Genomic DNA, 26,463 nt, shown 5'->3' on the forward strand with positions numbered 1-26,463 from the left:
CTTATGGAATACAAAAAAATTATGTACTCTAATACAGTCAGAAAAATTACTTCTGTTATTAAATAGCTAACCGATTAACATCTCTTATCTGGTTTTGCAGATGAACAAGTTGACCTTAATAAGACATTTGTGGACCAACCTCTGATAATGGAGTAGGTTATGCATGAACAATTTTTATTTTACAAATCACCTGTAGGAGTTGTTTTCTATGATGAGTTTCCATGTAAGCAATATTGTTTTCCTAAACTTTGTCCTATGATCTTGCTCATGAGTTGGGCGTTTTGACGGTTTTATAAATGAAATTCTCTTACGCAGCTTCAATGGGGACATGATTCCAGACATCTTTGGGGTTTCCGCTGATTTCTCCACTGAAGTCTGCTTTCTTACTGGAAGGTAAGGTGGAGATTAGAAAAGTGACTCAATGCTTTGCAGTCCCCATAGACATTGTTTTATTTTACATTATTCTCCATGTCTTGACAAAACTCAATTGCAATTTCAAAAATATTGTAAAAACAGTACCTTTGTTGGTTGGTTCTGTGTTTTTTCAGAATGTCTGCTTAGTACATGAATCCTGTTGTGTTGTTTTCTTTCCTCACAGGAACGCAGTGTGGCAGCCAGCTCTTAGTTCACCTGTCAAGATACGTATTCCTCATTCCAATGCTTTCATCGACCTAAACAAGGATTTCACCGCCGGTGAGTAGACAAATATCCTAAATGGGTTATTGGAACCTTGTATTGCCAGACTCAGTAATCTGGCATTACAGACAGGCTGGATGGAAGCTAATTTGGAACCATACCAGATTAGATTTTTGTTTTACATGGTGTGTGTAGTGCTGGTTTGCAATATCTTTTCCATTTCTTCAGCAAGATTGGAGTCTGTCTACTTTCTGCAATGGAACATATGGACAGTGTGGCATGGCAATGTAATGGCTGTGTGATCAGTCTCTTTAGCATTAGAGTCAAGAGTAGTGAGTTCATTCTGCGGAATTGGGCACTCTAGATGCTTGTATAAATGGTCAAAATCAGTGTTTCACATACTGTATACAAAAGCAGGGAAGTTGAGTTTGTTCTTGGCAGCCCATCCTCTTCTCTTCATATCTTTTTGAATTGATATGATGTAGTAAAGATTTCCCGTCTGTATTGGGATCAGTTTGTGAGTTACCTTGTGGTATTCAACCCTTGGAGAGAATGTAGGCATACTAGGGCCGGTACCGCAATATTTTTTTCCTTCGCAAAAATGAAAACACGAAGCAGACCAAACTCGAAGCACTCCAAACATTGTGTGCTATAGCTTGGAAAATAAAAAATGACTCTGGATGACAACATAATGTTTGTTTCCAACATTAGGGTTGTTTTCCTAAAGAAGTTAAATCCGCTTTATGTTTTGTTTCCTTGCCACGACACTAATGAGTATCGCGGTACTGGTATCGTCCCGGCCCGGAGGCCTACTCCACAAGTTTCCTGAGACAGCTGGGTAGATGATCTGTTTTGGCTATTATCACTTTTTATTTCTATTGTGTGGTACAAACTTTTTCCTGAGAGTTCCTGAAGCGCCAAACAACTGGATTAAAATATAATGTAGTTAAGCAATTTATGTTGACTAAGAGAGAGAGGAATTCCCATTTTCCTCGCCACTGAATAAATGAGTCGGCTTCTTCTTGTTTTACTGGATTTCTCTTTTTCAACAAAATTCCATCCGACAAACCTGTCACTTAGACTTAAGGTCCTGACGTTTTCGATTTTTTTTTTCTCCCAGGAAGTCAAATCTCATATTAAGGGCGAGTCGGTACAATACCATTATGAGATATAGGCTAATTTCATCCTTTTATGATTGCAATATCTGTATAAAATCTATGTGGTTATTATATCATGTTAATTTACAACATACGTTATAAGTGCTTCATGTAGGCCTACAATGGATCTTTAAAAACAGGTAGGCCAATGCCAAACACTTCGCAAACATATGGAGACCTAATCAATATTATGGAAATAGTGAGAGAAAAAGTATGTATTTACCTGATTTTGTTTGATATTAATAGTTAACTATTAATACTTAACAAATAGTAAGACATTTCTATTCTACTAATGCTGTGTTCTTTTAAAGGGATGGTCTCCACTCTAGCTCCCTGCAGCTAATCTAGGCATATAATCACTAGAGACAGTTTGAGCTGACAATTGAGTTAAAGACTGCATTCCATAGACAAGAGGAGTAGAACAAACCCCTCATTGTTTCTAATCATCTTGGCATCTGGGAAACTAAGCCAGGTTGTTTTTTTGTGTGTTTTTTTTTTCTTCGTTAATTGAACCTTTATTTAACTTGGCAAGTCAGTTAAGAACAAATTCTTATTTACAATGACAGCCTACCGGGGAACAGTGGGTTAACTGCCTTGTTCAGGGGCAGAACGACATTTTACCTTGTCAGCTCGGGTATTCGATCCAGCAACCTTTCGGTTACTGGCCCAATGCTCTAACCACTAACCACAAGATGAACTCGAGGCGACTTATGATTGTTAGAAGAAATGACAAAGTCTCTCTCACTTGATTAGAATATTCCACAACAAAACCAGAAATGATTCTGTATAAACATTTTTTTTTAAAGAATCAATGCTTCTAACATGCAAAATGTGACACAGTGATTCAAAACAGGCCAAACATCTAAATATGCCTTTTTAAAATCGTCCAGTTCTGCAATGAGTGAATCCCTTTATGACGTCCCACTCCAGTAACCTTGATGAGGCAAATCTATTTCCCTTACATTACACCAACAATCAACTTCTCTCGAACCCAAAAAAAATATTCCTAATTGGATGCTGCGGGGAGTGTTGCAAAGCCACGTTGCCTAGCGACAAGCCATATGATAGTATCGGTTCGGTGTCTTTGTGCATAATGACATTTATAATTATTTGGCAATTACCACCTTTTTCTAATGAGTTCTCACATTCCGATTCCGCGGCATAGCAAAACCATTATCGAAATATGAAACTGATACCGACTCCAGGGAACCTCAATGCTGTAGTAAAATATAACCGAGCAAAATAAAATGACATGTAAAAATCCCTCAAGGTTGTTATGTGATGCTAGAGGCTTCTTGGAGCTCGTTGTCACGTTGAGCATCTATTGCTCGTCTTATTGTGTCAGTGCTGACTTGGTGATCTTGGTAGCAGTAGAACCGCTCAAGTGTGTCGGAATTAGCCATTTAGGAGCATTTTTACAGGGATACTTAACCATCTGTAGTAATCACAAGCTGCTCATCTTAATAAACTACCAGAACATAGATCAGATAGCGGATGAGGAGGAGTGAACCGAAAACACCAGAAGTGGAAGAGAGAGATGATACAGACTGGTCATGTGATATACTGTAGAGGGGGACAGCGGCTGCTCGGCAGTCCAATTTACAGCTTAAACGAGGCCTTGACATTGAACAGGAAGCAATTTCAGATCTCTTAAAAGGAGTCGTGGGTAGAGGGTCACTGGATGCAGCTCGGCCGTGTATGTTTACAGCTTTAAACACAACTAAAATTGGAGTCGCAACACGGGGATGACCCTCCTCTGATCATCCCTGAATAGGGCGCATGATAATAAAATACCTCTCTGTGATGCTGCTGACCAGGCCACAAAGATAGCAAGTGGTGGTCCAAACCATGTGAGGTCCACTTAAAATGTTCTACACAAAAAACTATCTAACATGATTTTCCACTTACTGTACCGACTGTAGTCGATTCGCCAATACAGTCTCTTCTGTGCATCCTATGGGGCAGGTATTCCTAAACTGGGGTACGCCAAATAAAAATGTGATTCACATTTTTTTTTTAATAAATACAATTTAAAAAAAAAAAAAACATTTTTCTTTTCTTCACATTTTCAAACAGTCCATTTATATTTTCCAATGGGGCTATACATTTGGGTGAGTTTTTTTCCTCGCCTGAGTAGCCTCGTTTCACTGCCAAAAATGAAATTAAACCATCTAGTGTTGAGCGAAATAACAACACAATGTCAAATGCAGGTAGCCTAGTCAAATAATTAACATCCAATCACATTAACCATTACTCTCTCGCAGGAATTCCACTAACGGTCCATATGTAGCCAAACGTAGCTGCTGCTCATTCCGTTTGCTCTAAAATGTATAAAAGGTTAAAAAAAGTAAGGCTCGTCTCCATAGAGACACATACCAGCTCTACTGGTAGTACTGCTACTACCAGCAGTACTGCACCTGTCGACGACAAGTTGTTCTGCTTCCACGAGCACATCCAATGCTAGCATCAGTAATTCTACATTTGTTGTTAGCCCAGCTAGCATGGACACTGACAGTTGTGAATCTGATGCAGCCGAAGATCTACTGCCCATTTACACGGGAAAGCACTGAACAACAGACAGAGATGTTGGACCATCGGAGAGGCGCAAATATGATGAGAACTTCATTTATTTGGAGTTGAATTATATTGGGAGAAGTGCCTATCCTCAGCCACAGTGTGTTTATATGTACAAAAGTACTATCTCACAACTCGATGAAACCTTCACTCTTGTGCAGACATTAAGAAACAAAACATGCGAATTTGGAAAATAAGCCACAGGAGTTTTTTGAGCGAGAATTATGACTTTCGAGTAGTAAGACATGTATAAAAGTGACAGAGAGCACTAATAAGAAGGGGTTAGAAGCGTCTTATATGAACTAACGAGTGGCTAGGACAGGCATATCCCATACTATTGTGGAGGACTTAACTCTTCCTGCTGCCGCGGATATGGCTGGGACAATGCTGGGGGAAAAGGCCCCAAAAAACTATACAGACAATGTCTTCATCAAACAACACTGTTTCGCAACGCATCAGTGACATGGCAGGAGATGTTTGAAACAATTGCTGTTTCGCATACAAGCCAGTGAATTATATGCGTTACAGCTGGATGAGTCAACAGATGTGGCAGGCCTGGCACAGCTGGTATATGTCCGTTACATTTATGGAGGTCAATTAAGGAAGACATCCTCTTCTGGAAACCAGGACAACAGGAGAGGATATTTTTAATATACTGGACAGCTTTGTGACATCAAATGGACTTTGGTGGTCAAGATGTTTTGGTATCTGTACTGATGGCGCAAAAGCCATGACAGGGAGACGTAGTGGAGTGATAATGCGCGTGCAAGCAGTTGCTCCCGACACCACTTGGGTACACTGCAGAATCCACCGAGTGGCTCTTGCTGCCAAGTCGAATGCCCGACAGCTTGAAAGATGTTTTGGACACTACAGTGAAAATGGTTAAGTTTGTTAAAGCTAGGCCCTTGAACTCTCGTGTATTTTCTGCACTATGCAATGATATGGGCAACGACCATGTAACGCTTTTACAACATACAGAAGTGCGCTGGTTATCAAGGGGCAAAGTATTGACACGTTTTTTGGAATTGAGAGACGAGCTTAAAGTTTTCTTTACTGACCATCATTTTCACTTGTCTGGCCGCTTGCATGATGACGAGTTTCTCACACGACTGGCCTATCTGGGTGATGTTTTTTCTTACCTGAATGATCTGAATCAAGGGTTACAGGGACTCTCCGCAACTATATTCAATGTGCAGGACAAAATTGAGGCTATGATTAAGAAGTTGGAGCTCTTCTCTGTCTGCATTAACAAGGACAACACACAGGTCATTCCATCATTGTATGATTTTGTGTGTGCAAATGAACTCAAGCTTACAGACAATGTCAAATGTGATATAGCAAAGCACCTGAGTGAGTTGGGTGCGCTATTACGCAGGCACTTTCCTGAAACAGATGACACAAACAACTGGATTCGTTATCCCTTTCATGCCCTGCCTCCAGTCCACTTACCGATATCTGAACAAGAGAGCCTCATCAAAATTGCAACAAGTGGTTCTGTGAATATTGAATTTAATCAGAAGCCACTGCCAGATTTCTGGATAGGGCTGCGCTCAGAGTATCCTGCCTTGGCAAATTGAGCTGTTAAGACTCTGATGCCCTTTGCAACCACGTACCTATGTGAGAGTGGATTCTCGGCCCTCACTAGCATGAAAACTAAACACAGGCACAGACTGTGTGGAAAATGATTTAAGACTGAGACTCTCTCCAACCCAACATTGCAGTTATGTGCATCCTTTCAAGCACACCCTTCTCATTAACCTGTGGTGATTTATTCACAATTTTCGATGAACAAATACGGTTTTATATGTAAGACGGTTAAATAATGAGCAAAATGATTGATTATTATTTGTGCCCTGGTCCTATAAGAGCACTTTGTCACTTCCCACATGCCGGGTTGTGACAAACTCACACTCATTCTTATGTTTAATAAAAGTACCGTATAGTGTGTGTGTGTGTGTGTGTGTGACAGGCTTACAATGATGGCAAAAAACTACATTTTCAGTGTGCGCTGACCCTGGTGCTAGAGGGGGTACGCAGCTGGAGGTTGAATGTTTGAAGGGGTACAGGACTATAAAAAGTTTGGGAACCACTGCTATGGGGTATTAAAAAACATGAGAACAACTTTGCACAGTCTCTTGACCTCTAGTACAGGCTATACAGTCATGTCCCAGTCCCTCTCTCCCCATGCTTAGAGAGGCAGGCAGGTGAGGTGCAGTTGAAAGACACAGAGCTCTAATTCACCTAATTCTCTAATTCATTTCCTCCTGAAAAGCAGCATCCTCACTCCCACACTAAGCTCTTCACAGCTAAACGCAGCTGCACCAGACACCCATTGCAGAGGACCATATAATTGTACATTTCTGTGCTGTTTTTAATCTGCAGCAATTTTCTCTACACCGTTTCCACGGCGACAGGGCAGCCTCCTGGTTTGGGTGCGGCACTCTTGCCAGGCTCCTGCCAGCGTGACGTGTGCCCCGGGGCTCAGGTCTCTGCTTCTCTGTAGACCTAGGCAACAACAACAAAAATCTAGGACAGATGCTCTAGTCTACAGCCTCTTACACAAGATGAATATGAGAAACAGGCAGCGTGCAGTCATTCAAACGGACTGACTGGCTGAACCTGTAAGTTGTAACATTCCTGCTTGCTTTTTACAAAAGTGGTCAACACCCACAGTTCCAATCCTTTACCCAGCACAGAAAGAAATCATAATCCAAACTGTAACACAGCCTGTCTGTGATGTAGCAAAGAAGTCTAACCTTTAAGATACTCTCTCCAGGTGGGCTGGCGTGTCCAAAGGAGTATAGCTTTCTCATCCCTTAGCAGCTTAAATATGAATGATTATGCTCTGGTTAAATTGTCACAGCTCAGTAAGCAAATACCCCCCAAAAAAGATACCTGCCGTAGGTCAGACACGACAACTTTCTCTGTGATTGTCTTAACATGGAACTGTACATTCTAGTGTCATAAATTATACACTTGCAGTGTTCGGTACTAATTTGAATAATTACAGAATTAAAACGAGCACAGTGTGCTAGTGTGGGACCAGGCTTCGAGGTGCAATGTTTACTCTGAGTCTCTTCCCGGAAAGCTGGCAGAGTATCGGACGTACAGTACATTTGATTTACATCAGTTTGTATAGATAAATGAATAAATAAAGCATCTACTTTCTCACTGATGTACTGTATACAGTATATCTGTGGCCTCTGGTTGTGCAGCTGTTTCCAATGCTCTTACGTGTAGTACTCTCCCCCTCCAGGCTTATAGTGGTGTATATTACCATAATAACAAACAGGGTTCATCCATATAGACCAAACACACAGCAGTATCTGCCTGAAGCTTAATTGTTTGAATAAATAGTGTTTATTGAAAGATCTACCGTATGCACTCACTCAGCATAGAAAGATGTAACTGCTCTCTCTGTAAGTAAAATCTTTGTCAAACCCACACAGTTGTTCTGATTTTTAAGTACCTTGAGGGGCGTCTAGAGCAAAACCATGTTCATTACAGGAATCAAATAGGTTTGCAAGTACACACACACACACACACACTCTCTCCGACATGGGCACAGTAACATTGCTCACATAGGCCTAACCATGTACGTAGGCTATACTCCACTGCAAGGGTGGGCTTCCTAAGCTTGTTACAGGACTTCAGTGAGCAGTTAAACTCCTGTTTTTGCTCCCCAGAATCAAATGGCAGAGAAATGGAATCGAGTGTATGAGGAGTTGGTGTAATCCCCCATAATGCACCTACGTTGTTCCCTTTAATGGTTTTATGAGATTATTTCAACTCAGAATAGCATCTTTTCATTTTCTGGTGCCGTTGTGTCATGTTTGTGAATGAGGTGCTTTGGGTTGAAGGCACACTGTGTATATGGACAGGAATTGGCTTATGGAGGATTTATTTATGGGATATCACTTTTTTCCTGCCCTGAATTTCATGCTCTTCTCCATGCTCTTTTTTTTGCTTCATGTCGGAAGCTCACTTTGACGAAGTCTTTTGGGTTTGTCCCTAACTCGTTTTATTTCAGTTACACAAACAAGCTGAATGGGGAAAACATTGATACAATATGGTATTTTATTTCAGAGATTATTGCATGGAGAGTGTCGGCTCAGTCCAGCTCTCGTGCATTTTTCTCCGGCCTGTCTTGTTGTTTTTTTTTTCATTCCTTGAAAGCTACATACAATATCGTACAACTACCAACAATATTTTGAGGTTTTTGTATCTCAATTCTGTCATTGCATCTTTTAATGTCATGCCTAAATCCTCCTTTGGGCTTTGGCAAGTTTTAAATTGGTAGTTTCACGGTCTGATCACCTCCTCCCTGCAGAAGACAGAGCCACATTTCATTCAAGCTGGCCAGGCAGTCTGTATCTCTCCCTTCCCATCTTCCTTAATGGGACAATGGGCTGAGTGTTGGGTTACTGTCCTTGAGAGAGAATATATACTGTAGTGCGGAGAGTCAACCTCTAACCGCTGATTGTCCATGTCCTGTCTGTCCTTGAACAAGCAGTAGTCATTGGAGCATAAATGCCTGGCATTTTCAGCAGCACAGAAATTATTCATTTAAATGATTCAAGTAAATGTCAATTTTTCATTTATTCCATTTTCCTGGCTGCATATTGTCTGTGGCTGTCATCAGAATGGCTATTTGGCTATCATCGATTCGGCATGGCTGACGTTTCAACCGTTGCCTACCTGATGTACGGCAGGTCTGAAATTATTATTATTTTTTACCGGCACCTGAGAAAAGAATAGATTTGAGCACTCCACTGTGAGGTGAAGGTCTCTTTCTAGTCCCATAGAGATGTACCCTGGATCCTCATGTCACACAGGGATCTACTCTGGGATATTGGCCTAGTTGTTTTTACCTCTTATTTAGCCTGTATTCCTCCTGAATTCTATCTATCTACACCAGTACAGTTCTTCGAGGATTTTGTGTCGGTGCAGGGATTCAGTAGCTTGAAGCTACCATCCCTGCTTATCTCTGGAAGGCTCCCTATGTCTGGTGGTTGGGGTATCCATTTCACTGATGACTGACATGACATTTCCTTTATAATGTCAAAGGCTTCTTTTCTCCCGTGCTACAGCAGAAACGTGGACTGGAGTAGGGATGTACATTTTATTTATTTTGATTTAACTAGGCAAGTCAGCTATGAACAAATTGTTATTTACAGTGACGGCCTACCCGTCATTGTATGAGAACAGAATGCATGAAAACGCAATTGACAAACCGATGAGAACAGAATGGCCTATCTCAGGGCTCTGAATATTTAGCACCCGCACACAAACACAATTATGGCTTAATTTTTCCCTCGTTATGGGCTGCCTAATTCAACCCATATTTCCCTTCTGAGTCCTCACTCGTACACAAATTCACATCCGGCCTCCAACCCCTGGGCAGATAAATGAGATCAAACTGACTTGGCCCTGCGTGATCCCATCTCCTCTCCAGCCTGAGGGGTGAAGCGCTCGCCCCTCCCCACCCCGCCCTCTCTGTTCTCCTTCGTCTGTCACTAAGCAGGGAATTGGAGTCACGGCTTGTTTGCTGAGTAACAGTCTAACAGATATGCTGCTCAGGGGCATTAAAGCCTATGGGGAGAGGAGAGGGTTGCTTTTAGGCTCCCCATCTCAGCTAATGGGAGCGGGCGCAGCAGGGATACCTGCAGACAGGTGGGGCTTGGGAGGTGTCTGGATTCATCGGACACTAATGCAGAGGGGGCAGGGGAATGTCTTGTTTGGTTTACAGCATTGCTGGCACGGGCTGAGGAGGCTCTAGGCTTTAGGCATTAACCACTGGTTTAAAGCAGGCAGGGTTTAACTAGCTCTAAATGCAGTTGGCCTGTTGATGCAACTTTAACAGTTGCATCGTTCTGAAATGGGATACTGTGATAATCTTGTAGATTGGTTATTACTGACTATGGTGCACTTTGTTTTCATACACCCTGGTATTATTGTTCTCATACCTTATGCACCCTTCATGTAACTATCTTTGTCCAGACAACACATTAACTGTATTTCTCCCCATTGGAAAACCAAAGAAAATGTGTCACAACAAAGCCCTGGTTAATTTGACATCTTTTTGTTGGAAGACTGTCAGCGGTTTGATTCCTCCTTGTTAGGCCCAGCCTTGTTCTCTGTGTGAATGTGTTCTGTCTGGCATGGAGGAAACCTCTCAGGAGACAGCCTTCCTCTGACTCCAAGTACAACGCACCCCCATTTGAATAAATGAACAATGGTAGGAGAGAAAAGCAGGCAGGACTGCTCATTAACTGCACTGCACCTTGCTGAACCCCACAGCTTGTGTGAGAGTGGGTGTCAACGCCAGCCTACTGTAGCACATGCTAGAGACAGTAGGGATGGCTGAGTATCCCACATACAGTGTGAGCATTGTGTGAAACTTGCGAGGTTGAGCTGTGGATCCACTATAATTATCTACAAATGTGCTCACCCCCGTTTGTCATCAGCTGCCGCTGTTTGTTTTCCCTTCATTTTCTCCAAACAGAATTTCTCTCCAATTAACAGCCCTTAGTGGGTGACCCAGAGATGTATATCGCGCTTTAATCATCATTGTCAGTAGGAGAATGGGAGGAGGAGGAGATTTAATGTTTCATTTAGTTAGTCCCCAAACTCATAATGTGGCCTGCTGGAATGACTCGGCTGCTCCTCCCTGTTGACTCTATGATAACCTAGTAGGAGTGCTTTCTAGCCTTTAGTGCTGAGCGATTCGTGTTTTTTCAGGTCTGTTCGTTTTCCGTTCGGTTATTGAAAAAATAATCACGGTTTTCAATTTCGGTTTAGTTTTGTTTTCGACACCAAACGCGCTATGCATTGTGGGTTGAATGCTGTGACAACACTAAATGAAACCGGTAATAAAAGTCCCGTGTTGTTAGTGACTGCCCATTACTGCTTATCACGTATTAACTATCACTAATTCACGTTACTTCACTTGAATAAAATATTTTATTTGACGACTTTTATTATTTCTTTCCAAGTCATCTCATCTCTATAGAGCTGCTGCTGCTGTCTGACAAAATCAACATTTTTGTAGTTCTTCAAAGTAAGTAAGGCATACTTTATGACTGCTGAATTGCAACTATCAATCACTTAGATCACGTGTCAAACTCATTCCACGGAGGGCTTAGTGTCCAGTGGCGGTTCTAGACCATTTCAACTGGGGGGCCAGTTGTACTGTTAGAGGGGCCAGTTACATTAGACGTTATTGTTGTCATATCGTTTTCTTCACTGCATTGCAGGCATTAGCAGGCAAAAGACCATGTTCCGCGTTGCCACTGTCTAATAACGGATGTAAAAAAAGAACGATAGCAAAAATGTGTTATGTAAAAATGATTTCATACTCTACATTTAGGGGGGCCACAAGGGGGTCCCCCCCCAGAACCGCTAGTGTTAGTGTCTGCGGGTTTTCGCTCAAACCTTGTACTTGATTGATGAATTAAGGTCACTAATTAGTAAGGAACTCCCTTCATCTGGTCGTCTAGGTCTTAAAAAGCCGCAGACATTCGGCTCTCCATGGAATGAGTTTGACGCCTTTGACTTAGATAATGTATTTTCAGCCTCGCGAAGCAACTGCTTTCTATCCCTCTCGATCGCATGTCTCTCTCCTTTGTCTCGGTGTCTGCTCCGCACAGACCGGACAAGTTTTAAGCGGTCACGCAATTGATTTATGGTCATTGTACCACATTTTCTGCACTAAACTATGTCGAATATGGGCCTGTTGGAAACTAAACTCCCCACTACATGCCACAGTTCAGTCTTGATCTGATTTATCTCTACAGAAACTGCACATCGAACTCACATAATAAAAAATGAAATTGAAAATAATAATTGAACTGACCTCATATATTTGAACTGACCTCGGTCAATTTTTGTTAAAACTGAGAGGGAAAAAAAACCTACATTTCGGTTAATCGCTCAGCACTAGTAGTCTTTAACTGAGCATGAACATAACTTTTTTCCAACTCTGCATGCAACATTAATAGATTCAGAGAATTAGTTTGAGGAGAATTTTCTCTGCAATCAGACACCGCAATACCCTGAAAGCTCTGGGGTAATTTACTATGAGGTTAATCTGGAATTCCATTGATTAGTATTTAGCAAGAAATGTTCTCACACGACCTTGCTCTTACATACCAAAGGCTGCAAACTGCAGTGGCAGACAGCCTGCGACTGACATAAAAACCCAATAACAGCCACCTCTGCTCACAGTGAGTCTATTTACGTGTTTGCTTCTGTCTTCCAGCTCAAGCTATTGAACTATCCTTACCTGTTATCCTCAATCCTTAGCTGAAGGTCCCCGTCTAGGATTTACCCAGCAATAATGAAATGATCTCAGGCAGAAAAGAAGTGTGAAAGAAAGGGAAATCGATGCAGGTGGTTGGGGAGTGAGAGAATGCCCCTCTCTATTATACACTGTGTCAAAGCCCCACTTCCACCTGGGTAGAGATCAGAACGGTGGCTCTGTTTATTCACAAGGTAATGTGATGCAGGGATATTGTGGAGCTTCATCCCTGCTCCCATGCTGTATAATGGAATTGAGAGCTAAAATAAAGTCTAAGTCAAACCGTCAGCAGATTAAACATTTTTACCTTTAACCTTTATTTAACTAGGCAAGTCGGTTAAGAACAAATTCTTATTAACAATGGCGGCTTACCGGGGAACAGTGGGTTAACTGCCTTGTTCAGGGGCAGAACGACAGATTGTTACCTTATCAGCTCGGGGATTCGATCCAGCAGCCTTTTGGTTATTGGCCCAACGCTCTAACCACTAGGCTACCTGCCGCCCCGATGCCTTAAATTGATTTCAATCCCCTCAATCAAATCTTATTGAGAGGTTATGAATAACTCAAAGCATTCCTCTCCAACTACACACACAGGGCTAGAGTTATCCTTGAAAATAAGTCAAATTGAGGATCGATTTAGATAGAAGCTATATTCCTTCTAGATTGGATCTGGAGATTATTTTCCGGAGTCATCTGAGTCGCTGATCCACCTCTATGCAGACGACACCATTCTGTATACTTCTGGCCCTTCTTTGGACACTGTTAACTACCCTCCAGACGAGCTTCAATGCCATACAACTCTCCTTCCGTGGCCTCCAACTGCTCTTAAATACAAGTAAAACTAAATGCATGCTCTTCAACCGATCGCTGTCTGCACCTGCCCGCCCATCCAGCATCACTACTCTGGACGGTTCTGACTTAGAATATGTGGACAACTACAAATACCTAGGTGCCTGGTTAGACTGTAAACTCTCCTTCCAGACTCACATCAAACATCTCCAATCCAAAGTTAAATCTAGAATAGGCTTCCTATTTTGCAACAAAGCATCTTTCACTCATGCTGCCAAACATACCCTCGTAAAACTGACCATCCTACCGATCCTCGACTTCGGCGGTCATTTACAAAATGGCCTCTAATACCCTACTCAATAAACTGGATGCAGTCTATCACAGTGCCATCCGTTTTGTCACCAAAGCCCCATATACTACCCACCACTGCGACCTGTACGCTCTCGTTGGCTGGCCCTCGCTTCATACTCGTCGCCAAACCCACTGGCTCCAGGTCATCTACAAGACCCTGCTAGGTAAAGTTCCCCCTTATCTCAGCTCGCTGGTCACCATAGCACCACCCACCTGTAGCACGCGCTCCAGCAGGTATATCTCTCTGGTCACCCCCAAAGCCAATTCCTCCTTCGGCCGCCTCTCCTTCCAGTTCTCTGCTGCCAATGAGTGGAACGAATGACAAAAATCTCTAAAACTGGAAACACTTATCTCCCTCACTAGCTTTAAACACCAGCTGTCAGAGCAGCTCACAGATTACTGCACCTGTACATAGCCCATCTATAATTTAGCCCAAACAACTAACCACTTCCCCTACTGTATTTATTTATTTTGCTCCTTTGCACCCCATTATTTCTATTTCTACTTTGCACTTTCTTCCACTGCAAATCTACCATTCCAGTGTTTTACTTGCTATATTGTATTTACTTTGCCACCATGGCCTTTTTGCCTTTACCTCCCTTATCTCACCTCACCTCATTTGCTCACTTTGTATATAGACTTATTTTTCTACTATATTATTGACTGTATGTTTGTTTTACTCCATGTGTAACTCTGTGTTGTTGTATGTGTCAAACTGCTTGCTTTATCTTGGCCAGATCGCAATTGTAAATGAGAACTTGTTCTCAACTTACCTACCTGGTTAAATAAAGGTGAAATAAATAAATAAAAAATACCCAACATGTAGAAGCCAACAACATTGATTTGCTTTGCTTTAGAATCTCCCACTCACCTTCTCAAGACTACAGACTACACTCACCTTCTCAAGTCTACAGCCCACTCTTCTTCTCATGCTGTTTGTCTGCCGTAATTGCTGAAATGTACGCCACCTCTCTGTATCCTCCACTCAGAAAGGACAGGGAAGGTCAGTAAATAGAGTGTTGGAGAAGAAGACGGATTTCTCCCCTGAGCACCCCCCCACCCCCATTCCCTTTTTTTTGGGGTCTCCCTGTCTTCCAGGGTGTCCTGCTCTAAAGCAGAGCACGAGGAAGAGCGTTCAAACATATCGTATTGCCTGGTATTCCCAGCACTGAGATTAGGGATGTGGGGGATGGAAGTCCACACAGTGCTCTCGATTAAACACTCTCATTAGACTTAATAGAATATTGCTAACAAAGCTGCGGGATGTTTCCACTTCTCAAACACGAGGTCCCTCCCTTTGCTTTTTTTATGTTTCTCATTGTAATCCGTATTAGATAGATAATGTGTGTAACACAGCAAGCCAGATGGATAGATGTTTTTTTTGTAAATGTATGTTATGTAACTATGTTTGGGATCATGCTTTGCGCCTTTCTCCAAATCAGCTGGCATAGTCATTTCATGATTAATTGTCAATTCCATAGACACTATTCAATCAAGTAATTCCCATACCATGTCATGTTTAGCTGCTGCATTTACGTTTCTATGTAGACCTGTATGTGTGAAGTCTGTCAGGGCATGAATAGAATCATATTTTCTTTAATAGCTCTCTTTGGATTTACTTCTTATGGCAGGTTTCCCCTAAAGGTATAATCTAAAATGTGCTCGTCAATATTTTAATCCTGGAGTTTTTTTAAATATGCATGCCATAATGGAGAGGTAGCATGCCAAGCAGGCCTTGAAAAACAAAACCAACCACAGAGAAGAGGACAGAGGCTTTCACTGTGCATGCTGGGAAGCCTCCGGCAGCCAGTGAAGGAAAGGTGCTGTGTGATTGGTCCACATGTACAAGTCTAAAATTTGTGTGAAATTAACACTGTTAATCAAGACCATATATAAATCTATATTTTATGTTTTGTCCCCAGTTTCATGGTATCCGATTGTCTCATCGCTGCAACTCCCCATACAGACTCGGGAGAGGCAAAGGTCGAGAGCCATGCGTCCTCTGAAACCCAACCAAGCCGACACTGCTTCTTGACACAATGCCTGCTTAACCCGGAAGCCAGCCACACCAATGTGTCGGAGAAAACACCGTACACCTGGCGACAGTGTCAGCGTGCACTGCGCACGGCCCGCCACAGGAGTCGCTAGTGCGCTATGGGACAAGGACATCCCTGCCGTCCAAAACCCTCCCCTAACCCGGACAACGCTGGGCCAATTGTGCGCCACCCCATGGGACTACCCCCTGGGTGTGAGCCTGGACTCACACCCAGAATCTCTAGTGGCACAGCTAGCACTGCGATGCAGCGTCTTAGACCACTGAGACAGAGCCTGGACTCGAACCCAGAATCTCTAGTGGCACAGCTAGCACTGCGATGCAGCGTCTTAGACCCCCAGAATCTCTAGTGGCACAGCTAGCACTGTGATGCAGCGTCTTAGACCACTGAGACAGAGCCTGGACTCGAACCCAGAATCTCTAGTGGCACAGCTAGCACTGCGATGCAGCGTCGTAGACCACTGCGCCACTCGGGAGGTAAGACTATATCAATATTTTAATCTAATTTAATCTGGGGCTATGGAACATGATCAACAATCCCTCTTTTCCTGTTATTCTTTTAAATGTCATTCCATGTTATTATCAGTGACACTCCTGATTATTCAATTAAGGAGGCAGTAAGACTGAAAGGACACTTGATTTGAGCTGATTGAATGGGCTACATCAGGCTCCATGAAAAGGAGAGGTAAACCGATACCCACTCTCCGGATCTGTAATGGCTAGCTCAAATCGACAATGGTTATCCTGCAAGTAACAATTAGCCTACCTCATTTGTGAACATATTTATGGTCTTGTGTGTTTTCTTAGATTTTTCTATTCTTACAAGGAGAATATTAATTGAAACAAACATAATCACCCCTAATCCAAGAGAGGAGGTGGGAGAAACAATCAACTGATTAATGATGAACACTTTGCAATTAAGATGTTAGAAATCACTGTTGGGATTTGCTGCTTTGTAGGTTTTCATCTGCAGATGCACCTGATTATTTTTTTTTTACACCAATGCCACAGCTTGGAAGTCTTGGTGTAATTAAACAATCTATTCTCTATTTTAAGCTGCAATATGTAACTTTTTGGGCGACTTGACCAAATTAACATAGAAATGTGAGTTATTGATCTTTCATTCTCATTGAACACAAGTCTTAAGAGGCAGTTGATCTGTTTTATGTGCGCTATTTCTATGCTTCTTGTTCTTAAGTTTCATTTTTGCATCTATTACTTTCGGTTATGTAAACCAGCTGAAAATACAATATTTGTGGTAATGGAACATATTTTTCACAACGGTTTAGATGGTACAATGATTCTCTACGCTTTACTTGCTTGTTTTGTCACAAACTGAATTTAGCCGAACTATACACATTTTAGCAACTAGGAAATGGCGGAGTGATTTCTGCATAGTGCACCGTTTAATAATTAAGACTTTCTTTAATTAGCTTTGTGGTTGCAATCCTGCAACTAGACTGTGACATGACATATCACTTAGAGCCCAGAGCCTTTACGCTTACCTGAGTTATGCATTCATTGGAGTCCCGGGTTGAATATGCACAAGTCTGTTTCGAAGTCTATCCAATTGCCTGTACTGTGTATATCAACCTGCAGGTTTCTGCACCTTTTGTAATTAGTTTTGTATTTAAAGTCATGATGAATGGCTTTCCCTACTGAATTGTTGTCGGGAACCCTGTCCCTAGGCAACAGCAGTGACTAGGGTCTGGGATGAATGACGGACTCTCTTGGTAACTTCCAAAAGGAAGAAAAAAAATGTAATTCAGGTGGCGGAGCCTCAGACAGACAAGACAACTCTCCCAACAAATCACGAGGCGTGCTGGAACGTTGCGATCCGATACCAAAGTTTGCCGCTATAAAGCAGTGGTTTTAGTGAAGGTAGTTGATGCAAACTAGCCACTTGTGAAAGCTTGTGTAAGCCGGAACATTGATACATTGAGGGGGGCAACCTGTCTGTCTATGGAGACTTCTAATGAATAGGTTATAGGATTATTATTCATACATGGCATGAGAAAGGTGAAGACAAGCCACATAGTTCACTCTCATTATCACTGTGTAGAGGTGGAGAGTAATTACTGCCGTCTTCAGACTTTGAATTAACCCAAGCTTTCACAACTGTCATAACACAGTCACTTTGATTATAAATACATTGGATCAATTCACCATGACATTTATTTTATGTTCATCAGTACTTTTCCATGCGTAATGTAATTGATCAAATCATGTCATGATATTAGTATAATACAGGAAGGCACAATTTATAGTCCAATATTAAAATGTGGGGAAGGGGGGGGATTAGAGGGTAACTATTTTCAATTTTGCAATATTTAGCGATCATAGTAAAAGTCTGATAGCAGTTGTGATGTGTGCGTGCATGTGTGCTAAGATGGGGAGAATCAGGTGTGTGTGGTTTTTGATAATGCTGCGGGCCTTCCTCGGCCACTGTTTCTAGTAGTTGTCCTGGATGGGTGGGAGCACATCCCATTTATATTGCGTTATATTGACTACTACTGGGTTTTCCAGATATCCCTCTTACTCAAGTAGCGGTGCCATTTGTAAAAAAGTGTTATACGCGTAGAACTGTGTCAAACCAAGTGACGGGAGAAGTTTATACAGCCGTTTTTATTTTACTGGGCAGAGGTCTTTATAGAGCCACTGAGGTATGTCGTTACTGTGAACCAGGGAGAGGAGGATGACGAGGAGTAGGAGGAGTGTCCCGTGGGGGACTGTAAGTGTTTACAGGATTTCTCAGTGATGTGGAGAGCTCCCCTGCCTCGTCCATGCCCCCTGTAATCAGACAGGCAGATACCCACCGCTAGCTGGGGAGAGCTTCCTTACAGCCTGATTTAATGAACCTGTTTACTCCTCATCAGCAGACTGCAGGAGGCTTACACACTCCACATGGGTCACACGTCTGAAGATCACAGAGGGAGTGCGAGAGAGAGACTCACGGAAAGGGAGAATGCAGCTAAACTCTGCAGTTCCCTCAGCGACACACTGTGAAATGTATAGTAGTATCTGTCTCCAAAGGTCTCCATCTATCTGTATGGATAACCTCTCCACCCCACTCCCCTCTGTATCTGCTGCCCACAGTGAGACCATTGATCAAAGCAGCCTCTCTGTGGATGAGATTATCGCTCCCTTCCATGAAAAGGGCATCTGCCTGCATGATGGCAGATTTAAAGGCCCATGTGGTGTGTGGAGTTTTCTTTGTGTGCCTTCCATTTTGCCACACTTAGGCTTATCACAGTTCGATGTTGGATTTCCATGGGCGGTATGAAGCAGACACTGCACGAGTGGAATAGGAATGTTGACTTAAGAGAAAAGGACAGCACTCTACTCCAAAAAATCTGTTTAATATCTCATTGGAAGACACCATCCGAATTATCATGCTGTCTTTTACAGTGCACAGAACATAAGTGCTTTTCACTTATTATGACGAGCATATTTCTATATTCGGAGAAGACACATTGGACCCTGCAGCCATTTTTTTTCTGCCACCCTGGTAATGTTAGAAGACGCGTTGAGATGTTTAATTTAGTATTCTGTCTTGCATGCGATGTCTCACAATAGATTAATTAATAACTGTAGAGATAGGGATCCCAGCTAAGTTATTCCATCCTTTTTCCTTCTTTCTTAGTGTTGTTGCTGAGTTCCCCCAGCCCTGAGCTAAACAGGGAGCCGACACAGAGCCCATCACCACCATTAGTTCATGTACAATTAGCTTTTCTGCAGACTGGAGGTCGCTTCTAAAAGTGCAACGTCATTTAGAATTAAATTGAGAGAAAAAAAACAAGAATAATTGCTGTGGAGCGGAAGTAAAAAGAAAAAGCACTGAAATATGTACAGTACCTGTCAGAAGTTTGGACACACCAACTCATTCAAGGGTTTTTCTTTATTTTTACTATTTTCTACATTGTAGAATAATAGTGAAGACTTAAACTATGAAATAACACATATGAAATCATGTGGTAAACAACAGTGTTAAACAAATCAAAATATATTTTAGACATATTAGATTATTCAAAGTAGCCACCCTTTGCCTTGACAGCTTTGCACTTTCTCAACCAGCTTCACCTGGAATGCTTTTCCAACAGTCTTGAAGGAGTTCCCACATATGCTGAGCACTTGTTGGCTGCTTTTCCTTCACTCTGGGGTCAAACTCATCCCAAACCATCTCAATTGGGTTGAGGTCGGGTGATTGTGGAGGCCAGGTCATCTGATGCAGCACTCTATCACTCTCCTTGGTCAAATAGCCCTTACACAGCCAGGAGGTGTGTTGGGTCATTGTCCTGTTGAAAAACAAATGATAGTCCCACTAAGTGCAAAACAGATGGCATGACGTATTGCTGCAGAATGCTGTGGTAGCCATGCGGGTTAAGTGTGCCTTGAATTCTAAATAAATCACAGACAGTGTCACCAGCAAAGCACCATCACACCTCCTTCTCCATGCTTCACGGTGGGAACCACACATGTGGAGATCATCCGTTCACCTACTCTGTGGCTCACAAAGACACGGCGGTTGGAACCTAAAATCTCAAATTTGGACTCATCAGACCAAAGGACAGATTTCCACCGGTCTAATGTCCATTGCTTGTGTTTCTTGGCCTAAGCAAGTCTCATCTTCTTATTGGGGTCCTTTAGTAGTGGTTTCTTTACAGCAATTTGACCATGAAGGCCTAATTCACACAGTCTCCTCTGAACAGCTGATGTTGAGATGTCTGTTACTTGAATCCTATGAAGCATTTATTTGGGCTGCAATTTCTGAGGCTGGTAACTCTAACTTATTCTCTGCAGCAGAGGTAACCCTGGGTCTTATGAGAGCCAGTTTCATTGTAGCGCTTGATGTTTTTTGCGACTGCACATGAAGAAACGTTCAAGGTTCTAGAAATGTTACGCATTGACTGACCTTCATGTCTTAAAGTAATGATTGACTTTCGTTTCTCTTCGCTTATTTGACCTGTTCTTGCCATAATATGGACTTGTTCTTGGTCTTTTACCAAATAGGGCTATCTTCTGTATACCACCCCTACCGTGTAACAACACAACCAATTGGCTCAAACGCATTAAGAAGGAAAGAAATTCTACAAATGTACTATTAACAAGGCACACCTGTTAATTAAAATGCATTCCAGGTGACTACCTCATGAATCTGGTTGAGAGCATGCCAAATGTGCAAAGCTGTAATCAAATCTATATTTATATTTGCTTAACACTTCAGCATATGTGTTAATTCATAGCTTTGATATCTTCACTATTATTCTACAATGTAAAAAAATTTAAGAAAAACCCTTGAATGTGTAGGTGTGTCCAAACTTTTGACTGGTACTGAAAAGAAAGTCATACCACATCCTGTAAAAATGGCACCCGATCCATCTCTGCTTGGCACTCAGCATTAATGTGATATATTGGAGGTAATGCCCTGCGATAGACTAGCATCCTGTCCAGGGGGTGTACTTGCACATCAAGATGACTCACTCTACAGAAACAGGAGATAGGCTCCTGCTCCCATCAGCCGTTCCGGCTCCACATGCAAATCAACGTAACTTTTTTTTTTTACTGTACGGTCAAGGGTTACTATAGCTTCTGTTTCTATACTGTTGGCTTCTGTACTCTATTTTACACCTCTGCGAAAGTCACTGTTGGCCTCAGATGGTTCTATTTGTCTCTGGTTTTCTTTGGTTCTACTGGAGAAATGGCTCCCAGTGAATAATGACATCCTTTCTCTCATTCTATTTTCAGATTTGTTCCTCACAACCCAAGTTGGCAATGGTCTGGGCTTCGAGACGTGGATTAATAAGGTACGACACAATCACATTTCTCTTTTATGTTGACTCTCAGTGTACAATGACAATCTCTACTCAGTGAAAACATGGGTAGAGTTTAGTTGGGGCAGCAGGAAGCCTAGCGGTTAAGAGCATTGGGCCAGTAACCAAAAGATCACTGGTTCGAATCCCCAAGCAGACTAGGTGAAAAATCTGCCGGTGTGCCCTTGAGCAAGGCACTTAATCCTAATTGCTCCTGTAAGTTGCTTGGGATAAGAGCGTCTGCTAAATGACAAACATGTAAATGTAGTTGTTTCTCTCACAGCACAGTCATTTCAGAGAGACTTTCTTTTTGGTAGATTTTATTCGGCGCTTCCACTGTTGTGGTAGTTTGCATTCTGCAAGTGCACTGGTACAGTCAGTTCAGGTTTTTTAGGGTATTTAAAATTCAGGATGCAGAGGCTCACGAAGCACAGGCAGGGCACCTGCCTTTTGTGAAGAAGAAGGGAAGGGTTGAGGTTGCAGGGATATGAAAAATGTGCCCGAGGCAGGGATAGGAAGGAGGGCAAAATGGATGAAAACGGTGGGCAGGGGAGAAAAAGAGATTTTCTTTGGTGCAGTATTGTAGATGGATCCTGTTCACCTCCTGCTGAGTTTGACCTCTCCAATGCTGCAACTGGTCTGTCTTTGAGCTGGAGGGAACCTTTCTGACAGTGCTTTAATAATCTATTTTTATGGAGGTAATTTCCCCTCTGTTCCCCGGGCCGTGCTGCTTTACCTCAGCCTGTAGGGACACTGCACAGTGCATCAGCCAAAGACAGACTGTCCAGCAGGGGATAATTGGGGTTGGGTGATTAAAAGCAGGGGTGTGTTCACCAATCCTTCATCCCATCTGATTCATCCAGCCAGTTTACCCGTTGGTGGTGTTCTTCTTGTTTCTATGACGTATTTTGGGAGGACGAGGAGTTTGGTTTTGGGGTTGATGGTGGAATGCACCAGGGATTGGTGGCAAGAGTTATTGAAGTGTGTCCATGATTTAATTCACAGACGTAACACACACACACACACACACCCTGTGACAGACACACACCAGAGACTAATTTCCTGGTTTCCTCTGTGTAAGACCCCAGTGAACCCTGGCTGCTGCCTTTACTGGGCGGTCTTTCGTTTAACAGCTGCAGGTCACAGGCCAGTGCTTTCGCCCATTTCAACACTTCATTTTAATGACTTTCTTTCCGAAGACTCCCTGGGCATCCTTCTGCTCTTCTCTCTGATTACACAAGAACAGCCTTTTGTTTGTGGAGAATGCAAAGGCAGAGGGGGACGCTTTTCATTGGCTAATGCCAAGCCATGGGCAACCCCTTTACTTTAATGCCTGATATGATCTGTCAATTCACCAGCTGAAGGAGCCGTTCCTGAATCCAGTAGAGTGGATTCGAAAAAGTGTGTCGTTGCATGAGACACGCCAAATGCACGGTGTGTAAACGTGAACCCGCTGCCGTAGTCTGCGGATCTTCACACTTCAATCAGCGCTCCTCACTCAATCAGAAAGGCGACACGACACATTTAATCAGGAACGGCTTCCGTGCCTCAAATTCTCAATCAGTAGGCCACCACCAGTCAATCACAAAGACTTAGATCTCCCCTACTGTACTCTAGAGATGGTTAACACTGACTGCATCATTGGAAAACCATTTTTGGGGGGGGGGGGGGGCTTGTTGGTATTTTACTCACTTTTTCTCCCCAATTACGATCTTGTCTCATCGCTGCAACTCCCCAACGCACTCGGGAAGCGAAGGTCGAGTCACCCGTCCTACGAAACATGACCCGCCAAACCTGCACTTCTTAACACCCGTCTGCTTAACCCGGAAGCCTGCCGCACCAATGTGTCGGAGGAAACACCGTTCAACTGACAACTGAGGTCAGCCTACAGGTGCCCGGCCCTCCACAAGGAGTCGCTAGAGCGTGATGAGCCAAGTAAAGCCCCTCCGGCCAAAGCCTCCCCTAACCTGGAGGATGCCGGGCCATTTGTGCGCCGCCCTATGGGACTACAGACCAGGGAACAAACCCGGGTCTGTAGTGACGCCTCTAGCACTGCGATGCAGTACCTTAGACCGCTGCGCCACTCAGGATGCCCCCACAACTCGATCTTCTTGTTTTTAAAGCACGCCGCAATCGGTCCAGCGACCGTTCTCCACGAGTTAGTCACACACACACAGACATTCACACACATACGCACATGGACGCACTCAATCAAAACGCACTCAGTCGGAGCATCTCCGTTGGGTTCTGAACAGATATAACCATCCAGATGTCTGTGTTCTCCAAACACACCATCACAGGTGCTCCATGAGTCAACCCCAGACTCAATCAGATGATCACCGTGTAACGTAGCACAGACCCAATCAGCCGAGCCACACTGCGGAGCGGTGCGTCCTGCCATGCCGTAGCTGCTCGGTAGGTAGGTACTGACTGACAGAGAGAGAGAGGCGTGATGGATGGGCAGGCGGGAGATGCTCACACGCTCGCTCAGTCTGAAAAGCTGCCTACTTTTTGTCTGACTGCCAGGTAATAAATAAGCACAAGCAGAAAGGAAGAATAGTGAACGAAAGGGATGTTTTTTTTTTGTTTTTTTTACTGTCTTCTCTGAAAATATTCCCAGATGCCATAAATCAGTAATGGGTCTCTCGGTCGGCCTCCGCTTTCCTACCGGCCCGGGTTCTCATCTGCTGCTCCAGAAGGGAGAAGGAGATAAGGAGAGAGGAAGAGTTTTACAGCCCCCCAATATCTCCCCCGTTTTTGTACCAAATAGACGATTCATTATGCCACATCATGTAGAGTCACGGAGCAGGGAGGGAAGTCCTGCTGCGTTCACGTTATGGTTTCAAAACTAAAGCAACTCCTGTTTTAGAAAAAATATTTGATGTTATCTTTTTGGGACCTCACATTCTAAGGCAACGGGCCATATGTTTGGGTTGCAAGAAGCCCGGCAGAAGCTACGACTGAGCCGCGTGTATCCCAGCCTGCTAGTGTGTTTCTATATGTAGCTCGCTGAAAGGTTTCTTGGGTGCAGCGTGTTCCCTCTGGCTGGAGGGTAAAGGCCAGAGGGTCTTCTGCATGGTAACAGGAGAGTGTTCCTGGGGCCTGGCGTCAGGGTCCGCTGAGAGCTCTGTGTTAATGAATGTCACTGTGTGGGTCACTGGACACCAGTCGCCCAAGAGCCCAGAGTCTAGTAAGAACACACACACACGCGCTGATACTCCTGCCATATTTATATACAGTAAAGAGAAACCTTTTGTATAGAGAGACTATTCCAGCTTGAATCTCAAAGCACAGCCATGTTATTTGCTTTGCTACTGTTCCACTGTCACCCCCCCCCCGTGTCCCCTGTCACCCCCCCCGTGTCCCCTGTCACCCCCCCGTGTTCCCTGTCACCCACTCTGCCTGCTCACACAATTAAAGCAGCCCCTTACTAATGGATGGTCAAAGTACCATGCTATTTGTCCTTTCATGCTGTCCATCATTCAGTTTTGAAATGTACAGTAGCCAACTGTATCTACGTTTAATTTGAACGTTCCTTTTTTTTCAGGATGGGAACTTCACCAAAACCCAGGCCGGAAGTATACCAGAAAACGTCAAGAAAGTTGGCCAGTCTTCTTTTGTTGACTTTAGTGAGTTCTCATTCCGTGTTTTCTCATTCGGTCTTTTAAACTCCCAGTTCCATCATTGCTCTTTCGCAGTATCAGGAATTGTTGGTGTCTGTCTTCAAAGGCCCCTAAACGTAACTGTCTGTGCTCTTTCGGGATGACATTTTCAAACAGCTCTGATCTAATAGCATTTCCCAGACAGAGAGAGCACAGAGTTTCCCAACATCCTATCTTGTTAGAATGTCTCAGCTTTACTCATTGTTCAGAAGTTGGTTGGCTTGGGCGTTGAAGTAAAAATTCAGTCCCAGTAGATGAGTTGTAATCTTAAAGTTGAAGTAGGTCCAAAATCAGATTGGATTTCTAGATGGGCCACAGGGTTCTAATCAATTCCATATCATAAAGCAGCATATCCACTCTAAGTAAACTATTTGTTAAATTTTTACGGGATGAAACACACACACACAAACAAATACATACGTATACATCATTGCCAAGATCAATATTTTAACAATCAGGGGTGTCGTGAAATATTTAGAGTACAAATTTCCTCATCCCCAAAAATTCTAATGTTTCGTGAGCCCAGGGAAATACCAAGGGAAATGACCTATATGGTTTTCTGTGTGTATTTAATTCTTTATTTCTGACGGACTTGGCCTTTTTGTTCAAATCTCAAGCTTATCTGAGCAAACCTTTTTCTTCTTTAATCATCTTTTCACTTTATCACTATGGAAATGTCACTTCAAGCTGTTACCATGGTTAGGACGGTTCAACGGAGGATGCTCAAAGACTTTCCTGAAAGATTCAGAGGGATAAATCTTGCCAACGCTGTTACACTTTCAGGCTCTGGAGGTCAATAAGGATCGACTGGAATCGGAGGACCGCGTCTTTTGCTTTTGCCCCTGGTTTGTTTATGTGACGCGTCACTGTTTTGATCAGCTGTGCACAAGTGTAGGTGTTGCTGTTTAAATGGAAAATGGATGACTAATGAATCAAGACGGAGTGAACATTCATAGTATGAAACACAATGAGTGTTGAAGCTCCCAATTACTCCGTGTTGCCCTCTCGTTACCTTCGATTAACCCCTCGGAATTCATTATATTTTCCACCCTTTTTCTTTTTCTGCGCTTGCTTGCTCTTGGCCCTTGTCGCTGCATCATGCCAGGCAGGCAGGAGAACCGGTGCATAACAC

The 26,463-nt window shown here is 43.1% G+C and overlaps 1 protein-coding gene across 1 annotated transcript in view; it reads left to right on the plus strand.

Annotated features, from left to right (window-relative positions):
* The window catches only part of itfg1 (integrin alpha FG-GAP repeat containing 1), a 120,715-nt gene that overhangs the window by 1,293 nt on the left and 92,959 nt on the right, over positions 1–26,463 (plus strand). The window contains exons 4-8 of the mRNA XM_029767087.1: positions 101–152; positions 316–393; positions 599–693; positions 21,605–21,663; positions 25,217–25,298. Coding sequence (XP_029622947.1) covers positions 101–152; positions 316–393; positions 599–693; positions 21,605–21,663; positions 25,217–25,298 — 366 coding nt within the window. The remainder of the gene's footprint in view (positions 1–100; positions 153–315; positions 394–598; positions 694–21,604; positions 21,664–25,216; positions 25,299–26,463) is intronic.

This window comes from Salmo trutta, chromosome 12, assembly GCF_901001165.1.
Source record: "Salmo trutta chromosome 12, fSalTru1.1, whole genome shotgun sequence".
Classification (NCBI taxonomy): domain Eukaryota; kingdom Metazoa; phylum Chordata; class Actinopteri; order Salmoniformes; family Salmonidae; genus Salmo; species Salmo trutta.